The 23,210-nt window shown below is 40.5% G+C and overlaps 1 protein-coding gene across 3 annotated transcripts in view; it reads left to right on the top strand.

Annotated features, from left to right (window-relative positions):
- The window catches only part of ANKRD46 (ankyrin repeat domain 46), a 190,784-nt gene that overhangs the window by 141,642 nt on the left and 25,932 nt on the right, over positions 1 to 23,210 (top strand). For all 3 annotated transcript variants that reach the window (XM_057308121.1, XM_057308122.1, XM_057308120.1), the window contains exon 5: positions 301 to 385. In XM_057308121.1, the coding sequence (XP_057164104.1) occupies positions 301 to 385 (85 nt within the window). The remainder of the gene's footprint in view (positions 1 to 300; positions 386 to 23,210) is intronic.

Here is a 23,210-nt window from a genome sequence, read left to right as displayed (position 1 = left end):
GATTCTCTCTCTCTCTCTGCCCCTCCCCACCCCTGCACCTTGGACAAGCTTTTTTAACTTCTTTTTGCCTTAGTTTCCTCATCTGTAAAATGGGGATCTTAACACTACCTGCCTCACGGAGTTCTTGTAAAGATTAAATTGAGATATGCAAAGTGCTGTCTGTAGGTGGAATTATGCATGAGTTATTATTTACTGAATACCTAATAGGTGCCAGACACTGTGTTAGATGCTTTTGTATATTGTTTTATTTAATCTTTATAACAAACTTAAAAGGCAAGTAATATTATTTCCATTTTGCAGATACAGACATCAAGGCTCAGAGAAGTCAAGAAAATCACTCAAGTCTACACAGTTAAGTGGCCCAACTAAAAGGCATCAGATCCAGGTATTTCTGCTCCAGCATTATATCAAACAGCATTGGTGCCCCCAGCTCACTTTAGCTGCTGTGTGACAAACACCTACTTAATAGTCTAGACTATTAAATTTTTAATCAGTTTTGTTGATCAGAGAATTATGTGTCTCTCCATCATCGTTTGTCTAACTCATTAAAATTAATAGACAGCATTAGATAAATGTGTTTGACACCTGAAATTGAGTCACTCTGGAAGAAAGCCCTGAGTGTTACAGCTTTGGGTGCAATTGGAAGGAAAAACGAACAGTTGCTCCTTCCTTCCTTCCCTCCTTCACCAGACAGGAAGGGCCGCAAACATACAGCTGCCTCTCAACAAAGTGACAAAGCCCAGGGCAGCCTTTCTTCCTGAGCTGGAGACCATCTGCTAGCTCACTTACCAGGCAGTCACTCTCATATGGGCTATCCTTTGGGGGGCCTGAAAGCACTCAGAAATTTGGGGACAGGGCTTTCCTCATCAAGAGCACTCAAGCAGAAAGCAGCCCTTCCTGACAGGCTGCCCTGCTCAGCTTCCTGGTATAGAAGGAGAGGGAAGAAAAGGCAACAGAAAAACACTAATTAGAAACAAAACAAAACCATAAGTGCCAGTGTTAAAAAAGCATGAGAGACTATGGACTCTGAGAAACAAACTGAGGGCTTCAGAGGGGAGGAGGGTGGGGGGATGGGATAGGCTAGTGATGGGTAGTAAGGAGGGCATGTATTGCATGGTGCACTGGGTATTATACGCAACTAATGAATCATCGAGCTTTACATAAAAAACCAGGGATGTACTGTATGGTGACTAACACAATATAATAAAAAAATATTAAAAAAAAAGAATAGCGCAATCATTTAAAATTTGAGTTTATAAGGAATGTTGTAGTACTGGTTGACATTTACCCTTTTGATTTGCCAAATATTGGCAAAGTCCTTTGGAAGCTTCTCTAGGTTCCTTACGGTTGTCAAGGTGTGTGGGGGGGGGGGGCAACAGATTTGGGGGTGTGGGGGAAAAGAGCATGGATACTGCTGGAGCCCAGAAAGGTAGTATCTAGAAAACCCAGCAGACAGGACACCATGATGCCACGGTCAGAGAGAGGCTTGCAAGACCTTGGTGTCTGTAGGACACTTGGACTGGGCATGGCCAGAGAAAGAACATAGCTCATTGGTGCATCCAGAGAGGAGCTTGTGACGTTACTTCATAGACATCTGTGACCTAACCAAAGATACTAACTGAAGCATTACTTTAACACATCCCAACTGGTTTTAAGATGAAAATAATGTATAGGCTATCCATTACAGGGACTAACTTACACTGTTGGAGAAATGCTCCCAGAAAATTTCTGTTTACATGTGCCCTCTTTGAAGCAAATACAGTGCATACATATATGGATGCATAGAACTGATTAGCTAATTTTTCATGTTACAAAGATTTCTCCTTTTCACAAAAATTATTTTCTTGTCCTTTCTTAAATAGCAAGCTCTTTAAAAAAATATGTGCATCTTTCTAGGTACACAACTACCAATGCTCCTTGCTTTGCCCCAGTGACTCCCAAATGAGAATTCTACATGGCTTCATGAGAACCATCTGAGTGTTTATTAAAAACAGATTCCTGAGCCTTTCCCCTAACCTACTGAATCAGAATCTCTGGACATGGGGCTGGGGATTCTGTATTTTTAACAAGTGCTCCAGGTTATTCGGATGTGCAGGTAGAGTTGGAAACCACTTCTCACACAATAAATTTCTAAAATGTTGCACAATCTGAGTTTGGGGCTAAAAAGAAAAAGGCAAATAGATAAGCTGTAGAATCCTTCTTCATTTTACTTTAATTTTAAAAAAAGATTTACCAAATCATGAAGTGTATTTGAAACATATGGAAGAGTATAAAACATAATAAGAGACACTTGTGTGTCCACCAACTTCATTTTTCATTCATTTCATTGACTTGCTTCCCTAACAATGGTGTATTGGTAAGTCAACTAACTCTCTGTTCTTGATTTATTTCCATCTTGGACTTAAATGTCTTGAGATTATTTCATGAGTTTGTTTGCTCTATGTGATTTTTTTTTTAGACCGGTCCATATTTCCAATCAAATTAATAATCCAAGAAAGCAGGAAACATATCCATCTTATTCATTCACCATTGTATTCTCAGCATCTAGCACAGTTCCTGGCACACAGTAGGTGCTATCTATTGATTAAATATCTATTGAATGAATGAATAAGAATTCGGCCATCCCAAATGACTCTTGTGCTAAAATGCTCATTTATAAAATCATGATAATAATATACAGCAGAGTTTGTTTAATGTTCTTACCTGTAAAAATTTAATAGACTCCAGAGTTCTAGAGCAGTTACAAACTATTTCTAGTTTGTTGAGTGCATTCATCATAAAGGGTGTTGAATTTTGCCAAATGCTTTTTCTGCATCAATTGAGATGATCATATGGAGTTTTTTCTTCATTCTGTTGATAGAGCATATTACATTGATTGATTTCTATATGTTGAACCATCCTTCCATTCCAACAAACTAGGGAACAAGGATAATACCTCAACATAATAAAAATCAAATATGAAAACCCACAATAAACATCATACTCATTGGTGAAAGACTGAAAGCTTTTCCTGTAAAATCAGGAACAAAGCAAGGATGTCTCCTTTCACCACTTCTATTCAACACAGTACTAAAAATTTTAGCCAGAGCAGTTAGGCAAGAAGAAATCATAAAAGGCATCCAAATTGGAAAAGAAGAAGTAAAATATCTCTATTCACAGAAGATATCATGTGTAAAACCCTAAATATTCCACAAAAAAACTGTTAGAAATAATGATTTCAATTGAAATGAATTTAGCAAAGTAGCAGGATACAAAGTCAACACACAAAAATCAGTTGCATTACTATGTATGAACAATGAATAATCTGAAAAGGATATAAAAATAATTTCATTTACAATAGCATCAAAAAGAAAAAAATATTAGGAATTAATTTAACCAAGAAAGTGAAAGATTGTACAGTGAAAACTACAAAATAATGCTAAAAGAAATGTAAAAAGACATAAATAAATGGAGACACATCCATGATCATGGATCGGAAGACTTAATACTGTTAAAATGTCAATACAACCCAAAACAATCTAGAGATTCAATGTAATTTCTATCAAAATACCAATGATGTTTTTGCAAAAATAGAAAAACATCCTAAAGTTCATATAGACTCTCAAAAGACCCTGAATGGGGAACTTGGGTGGCTCAGTCGGCTAAGCATCTGACTCTTGATTTCATGATTTCATGATTTCAAGGTCGTGAGATTGAGCCCCGCATTAGCCCTGTGCTAGGTGTGGAGCCTCCTTAAAATTCTCTCTCTGCCCCTCCCCCTAGCTCATGCTCCAACCACCCAAAAAAAAGACCCTGAATAGCCAAAACAATCTTGAAAAAGGACAAAACGAGAAGCTGGAACAGCAACAGAGGGACAGGTCTAATCCACGCACAAGGAAGCAGCTGACCAAGATTAGAGCAGAAATCAATGAATTAGAAACCAGGAGTACAGTAGAGCAGATTAACAGAACTAGAAGCTGGTTCTCTGAGAGAATCAATAAAATTGACAGACCGCTGGCAAGACTTATCCAAAAGAATAGAGAAAGGACCCAAATTAATAAAATTATGAATGAAAAAGGAGAGGTCACAACCAACATCAATGAAATTGGAAGGATTATTAGAAACTTTTATCAACAGCTATATGCCAATAAGTTAAGCAATCTGGAAGAGATGGAGGCCTTCCTGGAAACCTATAAACTACCAAGACTGAAACAGGAAGAAATTTATTTTTTTTTATTTTTTATTTTTTTTTAGATTTATTTATTTATTCGACAGAGATAGAGACAGCCAGTGAGAGAGGGAACACAAGCAGGGGGAGTGGGAGAGGAAGAAGCAGGTTCATAGCGGAGGAGCTTGATACGGGGCTCGATCCCACAACGCCGGGATCACGCCCTGAGCCGAAGGCAGACGCTTAACCGCTGTGCCACCCAGGTGCCCCAAGAAATTTTTTTTTTTTTTAAAGATGGTTTTTTTACAGATTTTATTTATTTATTCGACAGAGATAGAGACAGCCAGCGAGAGAGGGAACACAAGCAGGGGGAGTGGGAGAGGAAGAAGCAGGCTCCTAGCAGAGGAGCCTGACGTGGGGCTCGATCTCATAACGCCGGGATCACGCCCTGAGCCGAAGGCAGACGCTCAACCGCTGTGCCACCCAGGCGCCCCAAGAAATTTATTTTTTAAACAGGCCAATTAATTATGAAGAGATTAAGTCAGTGATAAACAACCTTCCAAATAACAAAACTCCAGGCCCAGACGGTTTTCCTGGGGAATTCTACCAAACATTCAAAGAAGAAATAATACCTATTCTCCTAAAGCTATTCCAAAAAATAGAAACAGAAGGAAAGCTACCAAACTCATTCTATGAGGCCAATATTACCTTGATCCCCAAACCAGGCAAAGACCCCATCAAAAAGGAGAATTACAGACCGATTTCCCTAATGAATATGGATGCCAAAATCTTCAACAAGATCCTGGCTAATAGAATCCAACAGTACATTAAAAGGATTATCCATCATGACCAAGTGGGATTCATCCCTGGGATGCAAGCGTGGTTCAACATTTGCAGATCGATCAGCGAGATACATCATATCAACAAGAAAAGACTCAGGAACCATATGATCCTCTCAATTGATGCAGAAAAGGCATTTGACAAAATACAGCATCCTTTCCTGATTAAAACCCTTCAGAGTGTAGGAATAGAGGGTACATTCCTCAATCTCATAAAAACCATCTATGAAAAGCCTACAGCAAATATCATTCTCAATGGGGAAAAGCTGGAAGCCTTTCCCTTAAGATCAGGAACACGACAAGGAGGCCCACTCTCGCCACTGTTATTCAACATAGTACTAGAAGTCCTTGCAACAGCAATCAGACAACAAAAAGGGATAAAAGGTATCCAAATCGGCAAAGAAGAAGTCAAAATGTCTCTCTTCGTAGATGACATGATACTCTATATGGAAAACCCAAAAGAATCCATGCCCAAACTATTAGAAGTTATAGAGCAATTCAGTAATGTGGCGGGATACAAAATCAATGCTCAGAAATCAGTTGCATTTCTATACACGAATAATGAGACTGAAGAAAGAGAAATTAGGGAATCCATCTCATTTACAATAGCACCAAAAACCATATGTTACCTTGGAATTAACTTAACCAGAGATGTAAAGGATCTGTATTCTAGAAACTATAAATCACTCTTGAAAGACATTGAGGAAGACACAAAAAGATGGAAAAATATTCCATGCTCATGGATCGGAAGAATTAACATAGTTAAAATGTCCATGCTACCCAGAGCAATCTACACTTTCAATGCTATCCCAATCAAAATACCGAGGACATTTTTCAAAGAACTGGAACAAATAGTCCTTAAATTTGTATGGAACCAGAAAAGGCCCTGAATCGCCAAGGAACTGTTGAAAAGGAAAAACAAAGCTGGGGGCATCACAATGCCAGATTTTAAGCTGTACTACAAAGCTGTGATCACAAAGACAGCATGGTACTGGCACAAAAACAGACACATAGACCAATGGAACAGAATAGAGAACCCAGATATGGACCCTCGGCTCTTTGGGCAACTAATATTTGACAAAGCAGGAAAAAACATCCAGTGGAAAAAAGACAGTCTCTTCAATAAATGGTGCTGAGAAAATTGGACAGCTACATGCAAAAGAATGAAACTTGACCACTCTCTCACACCATACACAAAGACAAACTCCAAATGGATGAAAGACCTCGATGTGAGACAGGAATCCATCAAAATCCTAGAGGAGAACATAGGCAGCAACCTCTATGACATCGGCCAAAGCAACCTTTTTCATGACACATCTCCAAAGGCAAGAGAAACAAAAGATAAAATGAACTTGTGGGGCTTCATCAAGATAAAAAGCTTCTGCACAGCCAAGAAAACGGTCAAAAAAACTAAGAGGCAGCCCACGGAATGGGAGAATATATTTGCAAATGATGCTGCAGATAAAAGACTGGTATCCAAGATCTACAAAGAACTTCTCAAACTCAATACACGAGAAACAAATAAACAAATCATAAAATGGGCAGAAGATATGAACAGAGTCTTTTCCAATGAAGACATACAAATGGCTAACAGACACATGAAAAAATGTTCAAAATCATTAGCCATCAGGGAAATTCAAATCAAAACCACACTAAGATACCACCTTATGCCAGTTAGAATGGCAAAAATTGACAAGGCAAGAAACAACAATTGCTGGAGAGGATGTGGAGAAAGGGGATCCCTCCTACATTGTTGGTGGGAATGCAAGTTGGTACAGCCACTCTGGAAAACAGTGTGGAGGTCCCTTAAAAAGTTAGAAATTGAGCTACCCTATGACCCAGCCATTGCACTACTGGGTATTTACCCCAAAGATACAGACGTAGTAAAGAGAAGGGCCATATGCACCCCAATGTTCATAGCAGCATTGTCCACAATAGCCAAATCGTGGAAGGAACCGAGATGCCCTGCAACAGATGACTGGATTAAGAAGTTGTGGTCCATATATACAATGGAATATTACTCAGCTATCAGAAAGAACGAATTCTCAACATTTGCTGCAATATGGACGGCACTGGAGGAGATAATGCTAAGTGAAATAAGTCAAGCAGAGAAAGACAATTATCATATGATTTCTCTCATCTATGAAACATAAGAACTAGGAAGATCGGTAGGGGAAGAAAGGGATAAAGAAAGGGGGGTAATCAGAAGGGGGAATCAAACATGAGAGACTATGGACTATGAGAAATAAACTGAGGGCTTCAGAGGGGAGGGGGGTAGGGGAATGGGATAGACTGCTGATGGGTAGTAAGGAGGGCACGTATTGCATGGTGCACTGGGTGTTATACGCCACTAATGAATCATCGAACTTTACATCAGAAACCAGGGATGTACCGTATGGTGACTAACATAATATAATAAAAAAACATTAAAATATAAAAATAAATAGATAAAAAAATTTTTAAAAAAGAAAAAGGACAAAACTGAAGGACATACTTCCTGATTTCAAAACTTGCTGTAAAACTACAGTAATCAAAACACTGATATTGGCAGAAAGACACAGATACAGACCAATGGAATAAAACAAAATAGAGAACCAGACGAACCTCAGTATATGGTCAAATGATTTTTGACAAGGGTGCCAAGACCATTCAATGTGGAAAAGATGGTCTTTTCAACAAATAGTGCTGGAAAAACTGTATATCCACATGCAAAAGAATCAGGTTGAACCTTTACCTTATATCACATGCAAAAATGAACTCAAAATGGGTCAAGGACCTAAATGTAAGATCTAAAACAATAAAACTCTTAGAAGAAAGCATAGGACAAAAACTTCACCACAATGGATTTGGTTTATTAGATATGGCACTAAGGCACAAGTAACAAAAAAATAGACAAATTGGACTTCATGAAAATTAAAATTTTTGTGCATCAAAAGACACTGTCAACAGAATAAAAAGGCCATCCACCAAAAAAAAAAAAAAAAAGTGCAATCCACTGAATGGGAGAAAATCTTTGTAAATAATATACCTGATAAAGGATTAATATGCAAAATACATAAAGAACTAAAATCAAAAACAAAACAACAAAAAGCCCAATTCAGAAATGGGCAAAGGGCTTGAATAAACATTTCTCCAAAGAAAATATATGAATGGCCAATAAACACATGAAGAGATGCTCAGTATCACTAATAATTAGGCTCCTGATGCAGGGCTCAATCTGAAGACCCTGAGATTGTGTCCTGGGCTGAAATCAAGAGTCAGTAGTTCAACGGACTGAGCCACCCAGACATCCCAAAAATATATTTTGAAGTTAGCAAACTAAAAAGGTTAGCAATTTCCCCATCCCCCACCTCCAAGCTCTACCGCTTGAAGTCAGCATGGCTTTGGGCCTCTCTGAGCTGACTCTTACTTACATCTACTGACAGAAAAATAGTGCCTACCTAAGATTGCCAAATAATTAAGTGAAGCAATCTACATGAAAGCACTGTGAAAGCTGTAAAGTATTGTGAAAAGCAGAGGTGTCATTAAATCTATTTCTGTAGGATGTAATGAATTCATTCTTTCAATTGAATTTTTTATGGAATTTGGAAGCTGTTCTTATAAACTGACAAGGGATTCAAAATTTACACATTAAAACAAGTATTTATTGTCCCTTTCAAGCTGGTCATCTTGAGAAACTATACATTTATTCTGACATTGCTGCATTTGCTTGAAATATCTCTTTCCGTTATTGTTCACATTTCTCCTTTTTTAACTTATTAATATTTTACTTAACTGAACACACTTATTTAAATTTAATACATAAAACTTATATTTATAAGGACTAAATTTATATATCAAAATATATCTGTCTTTACATACTTGTTTAGAAAACAAGAAACTCTGTGATTAATAAATAAGAGCTAGAAATAACTATATAATTCCTATAATAATACAAATGCTTTCCTGATCTAACCAATCTCAGTGAATTAAAGTTACTGTAATTTTATATTAGCCACTCATACTTAAAATCCCATTAAAGTTGAATATTTCATTACAATATATACCCCATTACTTTGCTTATCCTCAGTGGTAGCAAATTATTACAAATCACCATTTTTGAATGCAAATTTGATTTCTTGAAATGATCAGAGGTCATTGGGAACCAAGTCTGATAGCTCAGTGAAGGCAGTGATCAGTCTGGATAATGCTTTTCTTTTTTCAAGACTGAAGTGTTACTACTAAGTAATAATTAATTTTTTCTTTAATTAATATGTCAAAATTTGTGCATTTAAATGAGAGTTGCCCTACAAAGAAGTAGGCCTGAGCAGCTTATCTACTTGTGATGTAATAACTGATTGAGAAGATAATAAGGTATTATTTCCTAGCTATGACTGAGAAGCATGTTTTTCTCCCCCTTTCTTACCCCAATCCATTCCCTAGGACATGGTCTTTCAACGTTGTCACTATTGGCATTTGGAGCTAGGTAATGCTTTGTTGTTAGGGCTGTTGTGTGCACAGTGGGATGTTTAGCAGCATCCTTGACCACCACCCACTAGATGTCAGTGCCAAATGTACTCTGGAGGACCAAATCACCCCTGCCCAGGAGAACCACTGCCCAGGATGGTAGCCAGAGCTTTGTGTCCTACAGGTTTGGGCTTCCCTTGCTCCAGGGGATATGTGTTTTACTATCCAAAGTCTAGGCCAAAAATCTCAAATACAAATGCTTCCAGGAATAGGCAGGTCATTTGTATCAGTGAGGTGGACCAGATGTAAAAAAAAAAAATTCAGTACAGATATAAGTACAAGAAATATTTCACTCTCCTCTTTACCATAAGATAAGAAACAAAACAAGTGGATTAATAATGCCATTGAATGGTCAACCCCAGCACTAAGGAACACTAGGGATTAGTGAAGACTATGATGAACTGTAGAGCTTGTGCCCCATCTAAATGGAGGCAGCCAGTGTTTAGCTCTAGCTAGTCACTGTCATGTAGGCATGTGGTCTGATGTTCCAGAACTTTCAATTTTGGAGGGAAAAAGCCAGAAATTAAGATTTTCTTTTTGAACAAATAATCCAGTTAAGATATGGGCAGAAGACATTTTTCCAAAGAAGACCTCCAGATGGCTAACAGATGCATGAAAATATACTCAACATCATTCATCATCAGGGAAATGCAAATCAAAACCAAAATGAGATACCACCTCACACCTGTCAGAGTGGCTAAAATTAACATCATAGGAAACAACAGGTGTTGGCCAGGATGCAGAGAAAGGGGAACCCTCTTACACTGTTAGTGGGAATGCAAACTTGTTTAGCCACTCTGGAAAACAGTATGGAGGTTCTTCAAAAAGTTGAAAATAGAACTACTCTATGACCCAGCACTTGCACTACTAGGCATTTATCCAAAGGGTACAAAAATACAGAGTTGAAGGGGTACATGTACCCTGATGTTTATAGCAGCACTATCAATAATAACCAAACTATGGAAAGAGCCCAAGTGGCATCAACTGATGAGTGAATAAAGAAGATGTGAGGTGTGTGTGTGTGTGTGTGTGTGTGTGTGTGTGTGTGTAATGGACTATTACTCAGCCATCAAAAAGAATGAAATCTTGCCATTTGCAATGCTGTGGATGGAGTTACAGTGTATTATGCTAAGCAAAATAAGTCAGTCAGAGAAAGACAAATACTATATTATTTCACTCATATGTGGAATTTAGGAAACAAAACAGATGAATATATGGGAAGGGGGGAAAAAGAGAAAGGGAAGCAAACCATAAGAGACTCTTCATGATAAAAATTTTCTTTTTGATTGTGAAATCTTCCAAATTTTCTCACATTGTCAATTAATTCAAAACATTTAAAAACTTGAATGTGAATCTTGTGCCTGACCTCCGGTCTCAGATATGCTACGCCAGTCAGAAGCATAGAACTGGATTGCTCTGAGGGAAGGGGATAGTAGCTGTGAGAGAAGGAAGGAAATGGTCTGGCTCCCAGAAGTACTTGACCCTTGATTCTGGAAAGGTATGCTCTCACATAACATCTTAAAGGTAGTAGGATCTCTGCCAGGTTGTCTATATGATGCCTGGGAACTAGACGCTTCTGTGTGGCCAACTTTGATGCAGATGGTGCAGATGCCATGAGCACTGACATTCAGATGGGCAAAGTCAGCTTGGCTAATGAGCAGGTTGATGGTAGTGATGACCAGGGTGGACTCAAGACCAGAGACCCTTTCTCAACTTTCCTGGGTCCCATGAGGCTCAGTGTTCTAGTAATATCTTAACAGAGAGGTGGGGATCCCTCCCTCTGCAGTCCCCACCCCTCACCTCCACCACATGACTGAGATTGGATTTCCCGTGTAACCTGCTGTCATAATGTCTGTAAATTGCTTTAAAAAATTTAGCACAGACAGTATGCATTAGTTTTATTCTCAACGCTAGGGGCAGTTAGCTAGCATTTAAAATATCTGAACCAGAATATAAACTCTACAATAGTTTGTTAGCATTTGAAAGACTCTAATTAGAAACCCACACTCCCATGGTCTTTGTCTCAGAACACTAGAGGCTTGTTAATTGGCAAAATGGATGTTAGAAAGGATTATTCATTGGAGAAGTGAATGGTGAACAGGATGTATGGACCAGCTAGAAATCTGTATTGACACACCTGCCCTTGCACAAACAAGGACTGAGGATCACGTGAACCCAGTAGTCTGTACCTATACCCTTCAATATGGCACTGGTCCTGTAATGCTTATTGGAGAGCACGCAGAAGTTTAGCTGACTCCAGCTATACAATACTATCACATCCACCTTTGGTGAAACTTTCTAACAAGATACTTTGAAAGATCTGAAAAATCCCAAATCTGGGATTTCATCCTGCAAAATAATTTCATGACTGTTTTTGTACCTGCTTGGTAATAAATGTATGTGTGGCAGAATCTAGCCTGAAACTCACATTAATTGTAAAAAGAGGGTGTGGTTATGGCTGTCACCTACCTCGACTATTGAAGACTGAGATAGCTACCAATAAGAACCAGCGAGTGTGAATATCCACATTGGCTTAGGTCATTTCACCATGGCTGCCAATCCTCGTGGATGGGTGATGAGTCCAATTTCATTTGATCTTAAAAATTAAAAGAGCATGAGGCCTTGTTCTATAGAGGCAGGGAACAATGCATAACTATTACACACTTATTCCATCAATACTGCCAATGCCAACATTTGGAGGCTCTCTTTTATAACCACTATTAGTGAAAGTCAGTCTTCCTAATTGTTACACCTGGCATGTTAGAACCACACTTTGTTGGAATTGTGTGTCTGTAGTCTCAGCAAAAGAAGCTGAGGTCCCTGCCCAGAAGGGATGGGAGAGAAGTCTCACAAAGCTTCTACTGTGTTTTATTTGGTTTCCATATTTTGCCTTGAAATATTGTCCATTCATTTCTATTCAACCAACAAATAGGAAGCATCTATTATGGGTTAGCCCTCTATTAGACCATGTAAAGATTACCAATATGAATTAAATGTAAATCCTGAAACAACCGATTTTATAATTTGGTGAGAAAGAAAGAAATATGTGCAAACGTCAGTCAATAATGCAAACATTAGTCAATAATACAAACTAGAATATGATGATTTAAAAATAGAGGGATAGAGGCATCTGGGTGACTCAGTCGGTTAAGTGTCAGACTCCTGATTTCAGCTCAGGTCACGATCTCAGAGTCGTGAGATCGAGCCCAGCTCAGCATTGGGCATGGAGCCTGCTTAAGATTCTCTCTCTCCCTGTCCCTCTGTTCCTCCCCTCCCTGTGCTCTCTCGCACTCTTTCTCTCTAATAAAAAAAAAAGAGAGAGAGAGGGATAAATACCAGGCAGGGTGCTCTGACTGCAGGAATAATCAGGCTTCAGAGAAGAGGATGAGGTGAGTCTTAAAGAATGAAAAGGGATTTGATAGGGAATGAGGAAGTTGTTTTGTGTCAGTGGAAAGTCCCAGAGATAGGAAAGTCCTAAATTGTGCAGGGAAGAGTAGGCAGAAGGACAGAGCAGCAGGCAAGACCGAAAAGGAATGTGGAACCAAATCTTCACCATATCTGGTGTGCAGTTTGCACCTGGCACTGAGGCATTCTGCCACGTGGGCTGCTGGGGAATGGGGTCCCGCCTCTGCCCGTTCATCAGCCATGAGGCAGCCATCTGCAGGAAGGGGTGTCTTTTCTTTCTTTGATTTTGATTTTGATTATTATCAGTTTTACAGAGCATAAAGTATTTCACCATGCGAGTGGTTAAAACAAAATGGATAATTAGGTATACAAAAGCCCTTGGATGCCTCTGAGCTAAATAAAAGTGCAGTGCACAGAATTTCTGGAGGTCAGTACTGTGATGTGTATCAGAAGTCTTTAAAATGGTTCTTAGGGCTATCTTTTCTAATTTGCACAGAGACCCCCTACTGGTTAGTGGGACCTCTCTCTTGATAGTCTTGAATGTCACCCCCCCCCACCCCCAGGAAGTCTGGGCTTTGTTCTTTTTTTTTTTTAAGATTTTATTCATTTATTTGACAGAGAGAGCAGCGAGAGAGGGAACACAAGCAAGGGGAGTGGGAGAGGGAGAAGCAGACTTCCCGCCAAGCAGGGAGCCTGACGTGGGGCTCGATCCCAGGACCCTAGGATCATGATCTGAGCCGAAGGCAGATGCCCAACGGCTGAGCCACCCAGGTGCCCCTACTTCAGTGGTTTTTAGTAAATTCACTATGTTGTACAGCTATCAGCACGTTCTAATTCCGGAACATTTTCATCACCCCAAAAAGAGGCCCTGTACCACTTGGCAATTACTCCCCATTCTCCCCTTCCCCCAGGCTCTGGCAACCACTCATCCACGTCTTGTCTCTATGGATTTACCTCTTCTGGACACTTCACATCAACGGAGCCATACGATATGCAGCCTTCTGGCTCCTTTCACTTAGCACGGCCGGTGTTTTCAAGGTTCATCCGTACTGTAGCCTGTGTCAGGACTTCGTTCCTTGGTTCAGCTACAGAGATGGGCTTTACAAAGTGGGTTCTAGACTGACAAGTAAAAGTCTTTCCCTTTGAAGATTTTTCTTAGAGTTAGCATTGGTGTATCTCACCTAGGGAACGTGCAGCTCTCTTCTAGAAGGCAATTTTGTTGTGCACCACCAAATGGACCCGATTTTCTCCCTCTCTATACACACCCTCTTTCCTCTGTTCACCTTCAGAAGTTCCATACTCAGACTCAGCCGGGATGTTAATCACCACCTTGTCCAGTCTTGAGCAAGAATGTAACTCAGAGGTGCAATCAGGCAAGTGGCTGTCTCGTAATTAATTCCTTTGCTGAAATATAAGACGCCACAGAGGAGAAATTCTGTTCGACGTTTCTGCTCTTGGCAACTGAACATAGCCCAAGATTACTAAGCCCACTCTTCTTAGGGACAGTTCACTTGTTCACCGAGCAGCACACCCTGCCATATACCCAGCTCAGCTAAGCCAGATCCATTTAAGCTACAGTGAAATATAATTCACTGTGCCGTTTCAGAGCTCGGCAGGAGGGTTGAGGGGGTGGGTGGGGTGGAGAGGATGGGCTGCCGTTGCTCTTTTGTAGCAGGAAGCTGCTGTGCTTTCCTTGTATTATAAAATAATCTCCCAAACACGAAGGTTCTGTAACCGGGAAAGCAGTGGTCCCATTGGAGCCATGATAGATGTTATTTATTATCCATCACAGTCTAGAAGAGGATGATGACTTTCTTTTTTAAAGTCCAAATCTCTTTTGACAGGTTATGTTGGACCTTCCAAGTGTCTGCATTTTGCCATTTTCTTTTTTTATATTTGTTACTTTCTAAAAATTCCTTTGCTAGCTGATTTTCCAAGTTCTTCCTTGGAATAGATTAAATGCTCAGAAACGAGGAGGGTTTTTTTTTTCCTCATCCAAGTTCATGGATAATTTGGCATGTTTTCTTAGAGAGTTTAGATAGAATTTAATGGTGAGGTTGGAATGTCTGAGATAGGGAAGAAGCAGATGAGCTGATGGTAGTCACTGCTTGAGAGCAGACACAACGATAGGGAGAGTTCTGCATCATCTTTCTCTAACACATGAAGTTCTACTGGTTATTCTTTGATGAACTGGACTAAGAAAAGCATGTCATGTGGCATTATTCGGCTCCAAGAACTCATTGTCAGGAGATCAACAAGGCATGAGCCCTCCAGGCCAGCCACTCTGCCGGCACATGTTTGGCTGACTCTTCAATGTGCCTTTCCTAGTCTCTCTTACCTATCACAGTTGTTAACCACTCAGTTTCTCAGCCTCCTCTGCACCTAGGAAAGGCCATGTGAAATAGTTACACACAGAGGAAGCTTTTGCTTTTCCGATGAGAGGAGTAAATGTTGCCACTGTGACCCGCTTCTCCCTTTCTTCCTCTGAAAGTGGTGTGACGCCTGGAACTACAGCAGCCTTTTTGGGCAGTCATCTTGCTCTGATAAGGAAAGGTCAAGAGAATCGCTGAGATGTTAGCCCTGATAGCACATCATTGAGCTGATGAATCAACACTGCCTTCTTCTAGCCTTCAAACTGATTAAGAACTCTAAACCCCTATTTGTTGAAGTCCCTTTTAGCATGATTTTCCCTACTGGAATGCACTGCTAATATCAACAATTCATGGAAAGAATGTTATTACATACCTGTCTTCTGCCTTACTAATGCTTAAGAGCAAACATTCCTTTTACCTTAATATTCAGTATTTCCCTTTTTCTCTGTCCTGTGTATTTCAGTATTGTCTAAAGCCTGTGTTTATTATTTTATTCCCTTTCATTTATTTTCACAGAAACTTAACAGAGGTGTAAATTTTAAATTGGGGGAGGGGGAATGGGAAGATTTACAAAATCCATTTTGAAAGACATATATTCATGGGTGAGTTTCATTTTCACAATCTAACATGTGTTGCTCCATTGAGACACACGTGTTTTCTGGGGCAATTGCAACCCACACGCAGTCAAGCTGGTTGGTGTGGGAGAAGGACAAAGGGAAACTGTGACTGTGGGTCTAAGTGCAAAGCTGTCTGACCATAGGTCTATTTGTGCATGAAGACAATTCTTTTAGAAACCCATAACCTTTTGCAACCTCAAATGCCAAAAGCAGAGTGTGAAATAACCAGTGTAGAAAAAAATGGGGGCTTTCGATTGATCTTCACTATAGTAATAGGCTTTGAAATTGTGAAGACATTTATATTTTTTAGAAGAAAAAAATCTCGGGGCGCCTGGGTAGAGCTGTGGTTAAGCATCTGCCTTCGGCTCAGGGCGTGATCCCGGCGTTCTGGGATTGAGTCCCACATCGGGCTCCTCCGCTGGGAGCCTGCTTCTTCCTCTCCTACTCCCCTGCTCTGTTCCCTCTCTTGCTGGTTGTCTCTCTGTCACATAAATAAATAAAATCTTTTAAAAAAATAAAGAAGAAGAAGAAGGAAAAAATCTCTACTTTTAATCATTTTCAAATTCATCCCTTGCATGATTGCCTGTGGTCTGTTTAGGAGAGTCCGGGTGGCTCACATATTGTTTTGTCTGTTAAGGATATTGTCCATTGAATCATGGGGTTTCCTGTGTATTAGGACTCTTAGGGAAAATCTTCAGTCTGATCATAGAACCAAGAATATTTAGAGCTAAGCAATGGGTTTGTTTTTATTCTATGACTATTATAGTTGATTTAATTGTCATTGAGCTGCTGATTTTTGTTTTATTGGGTGCTTTTAAAATAAAAGTTAAGGGGTGCCTGGGTGGCTCAGTCAGTGAAGCATCTGCCTCCGGCACAGGTCATGATTCCAGGGTCTTGGGATCCAGCCCCACATGGGGCTCCCTGCTCAGCCATGAGGGGAGGGGGTCTGCTTCTCCCTCTCCCTCTGCCTGCCGTTTCCCCTGCTTGTGTTCCTCTCTCTGTCAAATAAATAAATAAAGTCTTAAAAAAAAAAAAAAACTAGTTTTCCAAAAAGGTATGCAAATCTCACAGCTTTAGTTCCTATTAGCAAAGAATGAGCTAATTAGGTCAGATTTTCATGTAACAGCCAAGAATGACTCCGGCCAATAATGTTCCCAATCCCTCCACTGGATGTTTCCCAAACGGACTCAGGATATGCAGCATTAACTAACATTATGTGAATTTCCACATTATTGCTATCACCAACTTTGAGGATTCTCACTATAATCACAGTAAATAGAGATTAACAGGCATTGTAATTAAGAGAACAAACAATTCCCAAAATGTATCATTGCTTCCACCTCACGATTGAAGTCTAGTTTTCACTCGGGTTGAGTCTGAAGTGCGCGTTCCTGATCAGCGCAGAGTTCTCCTCTACCCCGGTCTCCTTCCCCCTGATAACTCCACTGCCTTGACTCTGTAGCTTCCCCAATTGCCCTGCTGCTCAGCCATCAAGCCTGCAGAAGAGGAAAGATCATGAGGAGGGAGGTTGAGGGGCCAGACCACTCATATTTCACTCGCCAAAAGTCGGCCCCGGGAACACACCTAAGTGCCAGGGCAGCTGCGGGAGGCGATGTAGCTCTGTAGCCAGAAAGAAGAGCGAACAGGGTAGATGAAGCCCCAGCCAGTCTCTGCCACAATGAAAATGATGATAAAGTCAAAGGCACGGAGAGTTTTATAACCTGAAGAGGGATGGAAAATTCAATTAACTCTAATCACTTGGTGAGAAGATAGGCTACACCCCAAGGGGGACTGTAGAATTCTATCTACCCAAATCATGCGTTAAAAAGCGAAAGAGGCTATGATAAAAATAAGATAAGGGTGAAATTTGAAAGACACTCTGGGGACACATGGGCACATTCTTTCTCTGGTGACACAGCAAACAGAACCAATCCAACTATAAAAAGCAGCTCAGTGTGTTAACCCGTTGGTCAGGGAGAATTCTCCTGGAAGAAATTCCCAGTTTCATGTATCTTGCTGATAATCAGTACTGTAGTTCCAAAGCACTCCAGCCTGCCCGGGGTGCCTCCCCGCTCCCTTTGGCTGGTGAAAGTGACTTTGCTCCTCTCGAGAAGATGCAGAGAAAGTGCGCCCAAGGTGAAGCCAATCGAACTCACAGTATGATTACTCTTGTGTTAAGTTTAAGGAGTGAGTTTTGTGACCATTGCAATCATCAGTTTGTGTCTGTTATTTAAGGGGTTTGAGATGTTTAAGAGAATCTAACAAATTCGCCTTGTGGTTTTATTTTCAAATGATAAATTGGTACTCGATTTGTGATTTTTGTCCATTTGAAAGTTGGAAAATAACTGAATATGTTTGTGAAAAGTATGTGTTGAAGGGAACCCCAATTTACCACACATATAAATTAGTTTTATAAGATTCATAAAAGTTAATTGGGATGTGGGAAGATTTTACTTGCTAGGTTTGTGTTGCTCTTGGGCATATGAATTAGAAAATCAAATATATTAAGTTTGTAAGGGTAGTCGAAAATATTTCAGGAAACTTAATTACATGGCCAATTGTTTGAGGAAGCTTAATCTTTTTAAATTTATAAGCTCATTGAATACTAATCAACTAAAAAGCAATTGTTTTTCCATAAAAATGTCTATATTTACTAATAGAATAAATTTATAAACTTGTAGATTGTATTTATGGGCTAAGTATGAAGACAAGGTAAACTGAAATGTCCAACTTTAACAGCCTGAATATTAACTAATTACAGTAGATATAAGTAGTTCATTTTGCTCACAAATCTCTCACAAATACTCAACCAATAGGAGTAAGGAAGAGGAGAGATAGAGAGTGGTAGGCATTTGATCAAATGCAGGACCAAAAACACTTAAACAAATTCATTTCTTCCAAAGTGTGGTATGAGGCTAGAAATTAGTCCATGGTATCTTCAGAAAAAAAAAAAAAGCCAAAATATAATCTTTACACATCACAGTACTACACCTTGGAAATCAAAAAGTTACATTATATACACATTAAATTTTCACAAAGTCAGCTACATGAGCTTGGTTATGACAAAAGAAGTTAATTTTGTTTCAGTCCCTAAGGTCTCCTAAAGATGACAGGAATTTTCAAGAGCAATGTTGCCTTACAGATTGACTCTAGAGAAGTCAGGCATGATTCTGCCCAAATGACCACCTGACCTGAGCCTCCCTGCTGGCTGGTGCTGCCTTTTGCCCACAAAAGGGAGGTGGTTCAGCTGAGCCTCCCCAGGGAGCACTAGAGAGGCTGAGGTGGGGGAAATAGGGAGGAAGCTGGGAGGGTCTACAGAATTGAAGGCTGAGCTGTGTTGAGGCTCCGGTGGGGAGCCAGTGGGATTGACAGGTAGAATAGGGGCCACTGTAGGAATTCCCACCAGAGCAGGGCAAGAGAGAGCAGGGGCAGGTCCTGGCCCCAAGAAATGGGTCTGACCAGCATTCCAGATGGGCACCAGGGCCATGTGTTGACAAAGTAACTCTGGCAGCAAATAAGAGGACAAGGGAGGGTCTTGTGGCAGTGGCCACAACTGTAATGGAAATATCTGGCCACTTGGTGCTGAGACATAGAGCAGAGCAGAGACTAAATATATCCAACACTCCCAACAGCCAAGGGGCAGGAGAAGGGGTAGGAGAGGCCTGTGGGGGGGGGTGGGGAGTGGAGGCTCTTAAAGAACACATGAAATAGACACTTGGTGTCCTGATTCCTTAACATCTGTATAATAATTATCTTACCTGAACCAGGTGAGGCAGGAAGGGAGCTGCATATGTGAAGCTCTGGGTGGGTGGGCATGAGAGCATGGTGTTGTGCAAAGCTGCAGGTGGATGGTGTGGGAAAGAAAGAGGCAAGAAATGGAGCTGCATGAACCGCATCCTGGGTCTCTAACCTCTACCTGACAGTAATGCCCCCTGTGATAACAAAACATGTCTGCAGACATGGCCCAATGCCCCGCCGGGGACCAAAATCACCTGGGTCTAAGAACCATTGCTCTAGGATGTCAGCTCCACCATGCAAACGAACTTTTTCCTTCTGCATCTCCAGCACCCACAAGTGGCACCGGTAAGAATTTGTTGAATGAATGAATGGCTTGTAGGTAGTATCACAGCAGTGGAAAAGTAGTGATGATATGACAATAAAATTTCAAAACCTTCCTGGATTAAAACAGGTGAAAACTGATTGATAGAAGAAAGAGTCAAAAGAGAGTTATCCAGTAAAGAAAGAAGTAATGGTTATACATAAAATGGGATATTACTCAGCCTTAAAAAAGAAAGCAATCCGGTCATATGTGACAACAGGATGGACCTTGAGGACATATGCTAAGTGAAACGAACCAGTCACAGAAGGACAAATATGCATGATTCCACTTACATGAGATGTCTAACATAGTCATACAGAAGCAGAGAGTAGAATGGTTGTAAGTGTTGGCGGAAGGGGGGGAAGGGGAGTTGCTCTCCAACAGTTGTAATAAAGTTGTAGTTATGCTAGATGAATAAATTCTATAGATCTCTTGTGCAACATAGTGTTTACAGTTAACAATCCTGTGTGGTACACTTCAAAGTTTGTTAGGACGGTTAGGTCTCGGGGCACCTGATTGGCTCAGTCGTTTGCACTTCTGACTCTTGATCCAGGCTCAGGTGTTGATCTCACTGTTGTGAGCTCGAGCCCCCACGCTGGGCTCTGCGCTGGGTATGAAGCCTACTTAAAAAAAAAAAAAAAAGAGGAGGGTAGATCTCATATTAAGTGTTCTTGTCACAATTTAAGAAAGAGAAAGAATGGTTTATACTTAAATTTAAAATTGTTTTTCTAGTTGGCACATTGGTTTATCTCCTCATGTTAATAATGAATATGTGTTTACCATTTTAAGTATATTTCTAATCCATTTAAATACAGGTGTGTTACTTCTCTGGAATTGTTAACATTCCCATCGGAACCCCACTTCTGTTTTAACCAGAGTCCATTATATTACTTAGGTGAGCCAACTACTAAGCATCTAGTGATAACAACAAGACACAGAAGTCATTGGGGGGAAAAGGAGAGCACAAAGCACTTTTCACCTTTCCCCCCCAAATACCAGGATGCAATAGCAGTATCTCAAAGGAAAATCTGGTTGAGTTTGTGGAGTGGGTATGGTTTGGGCGGATCCTGGGAGGCCAAGCCAAGGCATTGTTTTAAGGTTTGGAGCATGAGAGAGCCCTGAGTCCCATGTTGAGCACAGTAGCATCAGACGATTCTTCAGGCATTGGTGGGCAAGGCAGACAGGGGAGGGGAGAGATGCCTCCAATGGGCTACGATGCCCAGTGAACAAAGGGAGTTGGCCGTTGGAGCTCAGAGCCAAAGGAATGCGGTGTGGAAATGACTGTGAAGTTGTACTTGAGTTGAGGGAGGTTGGAGCTTCTTTACGGCTCATGCCATTGCCTTAGAATTTGCCAAATTTAAGATTGTAATGATGATCATGGGTTTATTTTCCTTTTCAAAAGAACTCTGGGAAAGGGTTACTAAGACAAGGTCACCAAGACCTGGACAAACCAACACTGTCACCGCTTTGGATGGCCTTGGCCACAAGGTCAAATCCAGTGTTATTTGAAAGGTGAAGTGATTATTTTGTCTCAAGGGAAATCAGCTTTACTATAAGATCTAGGATGAAATCATCATTTTAAAAATTATTTTTATTAAGATCTGGAGAATAATTTTTAGCTATTATGAAATTACAACCTCTTAACCTTGCCTTTTTTTTTTTTTAACAACATTATGGCAAGGAAAGGCAGTGAAGCCCCAATATCCTTTTTTTTTATCTCCTCAACAGAAACCTTGGTTTTTCAGCTGGGAATATGGATTCCTAGACAGCACACCTTATTTCCTAGCTTCCCTTGCTAGATGTCACCCTGTTGCTAAGTTCTGACTAAGGATATGGGGACAGAAGTATCATGCGGAGTATCAAGAGTTTGCCCCTTAAAGACACCCAATGTCTACTCTTTGCCCTCTCTTTCCTTTGACCCTTCCTCCATCCTGCTGCTAGGACCCAGATCTGGCCAGCCTGGGCCATGAGGAGGCCAGCCACCCCTAGGAATGGCAGAGCAGGGAGCCAAACGGGCCTGGGGACTTGAGGACTTCACGGAGCTGTCAAACCAGCCCAGCCTGCCTAGCTGACCTTCACATGAGACAGATACAGTCTCATATTTTGTGTGAGTCTTTCTTTGGAGGGTTTTGCGGTCGAAGCTAATCCTCAGCAATATAAAAAATAAAATCCTGTTCTGCTCTCATGTACCTATTAAACATATTTTTCAATTTCTCTCATTCATTTTTTCTTCCCCACAATTTGTCCCACACGTCACTTATAAATGTCCTCTTAAAGAAATTTCCAGCCTTCTCTTCCACCCGTCCCTCTGCTTGGCTTGAATGGCCCCTGCTCTCCTGAAATGTTTATCCCCATCTCTGCCTGTCTCCGTTCCCTGTATCATTCAAGGGCCATCTCAGATATCACCTTTCCCAAGCAGATCTTCCTCCTTCCCTTCAACAGAATGGGATCCCTCTCTCTCTGCTGCATCCAGAGCACTGTGCAGCTCTCTCCCCTGACAATTATACTCTGTGATGCCTTTTCCTCATTGTGTCCTTTTATCCCCATGCTAGACAGCAAGTATTGTGAAAACAGAAACTGTGTTCATTCATCTGGGTGATCTCTATTGCCCTTAGCATAACTCTTGTATAGGGCAGATGCTTAATAGTTATTTGTGAAATTGAATGTCCAAGGCTTCTTGGCATAGAGAGAAACCAATACGATTCATTGCTGATCCATTTGCTTTAGATTTTATTGTTCAGTCTCTCCTATCTTCTAGTTCTTCTTGAAACAGAGCCCTTTGCAGTGGGGAGAATAATTAGATACAGTCTTGCGTAATTTGTTGTTATCACCTAATAAATTGTAGCCCTCTGGTATCAAGAACCATGTTTTGAATGCATTTTCTATTTCCTTTTTTGTCACCTCCCCCACCCCGCCTAATGGCTCTGAGCTCAGTGTCACACTCACCGAATAATTTAAGATATTTGTTGAATTAATGAATAAATGAAGTCAAGTTACTTCTTCCTTGACGTTGATCACATTTTCTTTTCCCCAACCTCATTTTCTCTTTTCCATTTTCAGGGCCTGCCACTCTCTCTGACATTCCCAGCTTTCTTCTCAGTTGCCCAAGCATTATTCTTCAGGGATCATTCCCAGCTCTTCCCAGAGGTCCCAGACGTCCGCTAACCAGAGAGGAAATAATATAGCCTCTCTCTTTTTTTTTTTTTTAACAAATTAGATTGTTTT

This window comes from Ursus arctos, unplaced genomic scaffold (assembly GCF_023065955.2).
Source record: "Ursus arctos isolate Adak ecotype North America unplaced genomic scaffold, UrsArc2.0 scaffold_6, whole genome shotgun sequence".
Taxonomy (NCBI): domain Eukaryota; kingdom Metazoa; phylum Chordata; class Mammalia; order Carnivora; family Ursidae; genus Ursus; species Ursus arctos.
The sequence above is the reverse complement of the archived record's forward strand: the minus strand, read 5'-3'. Positions and strand labels throughout refer to the sequence as shown.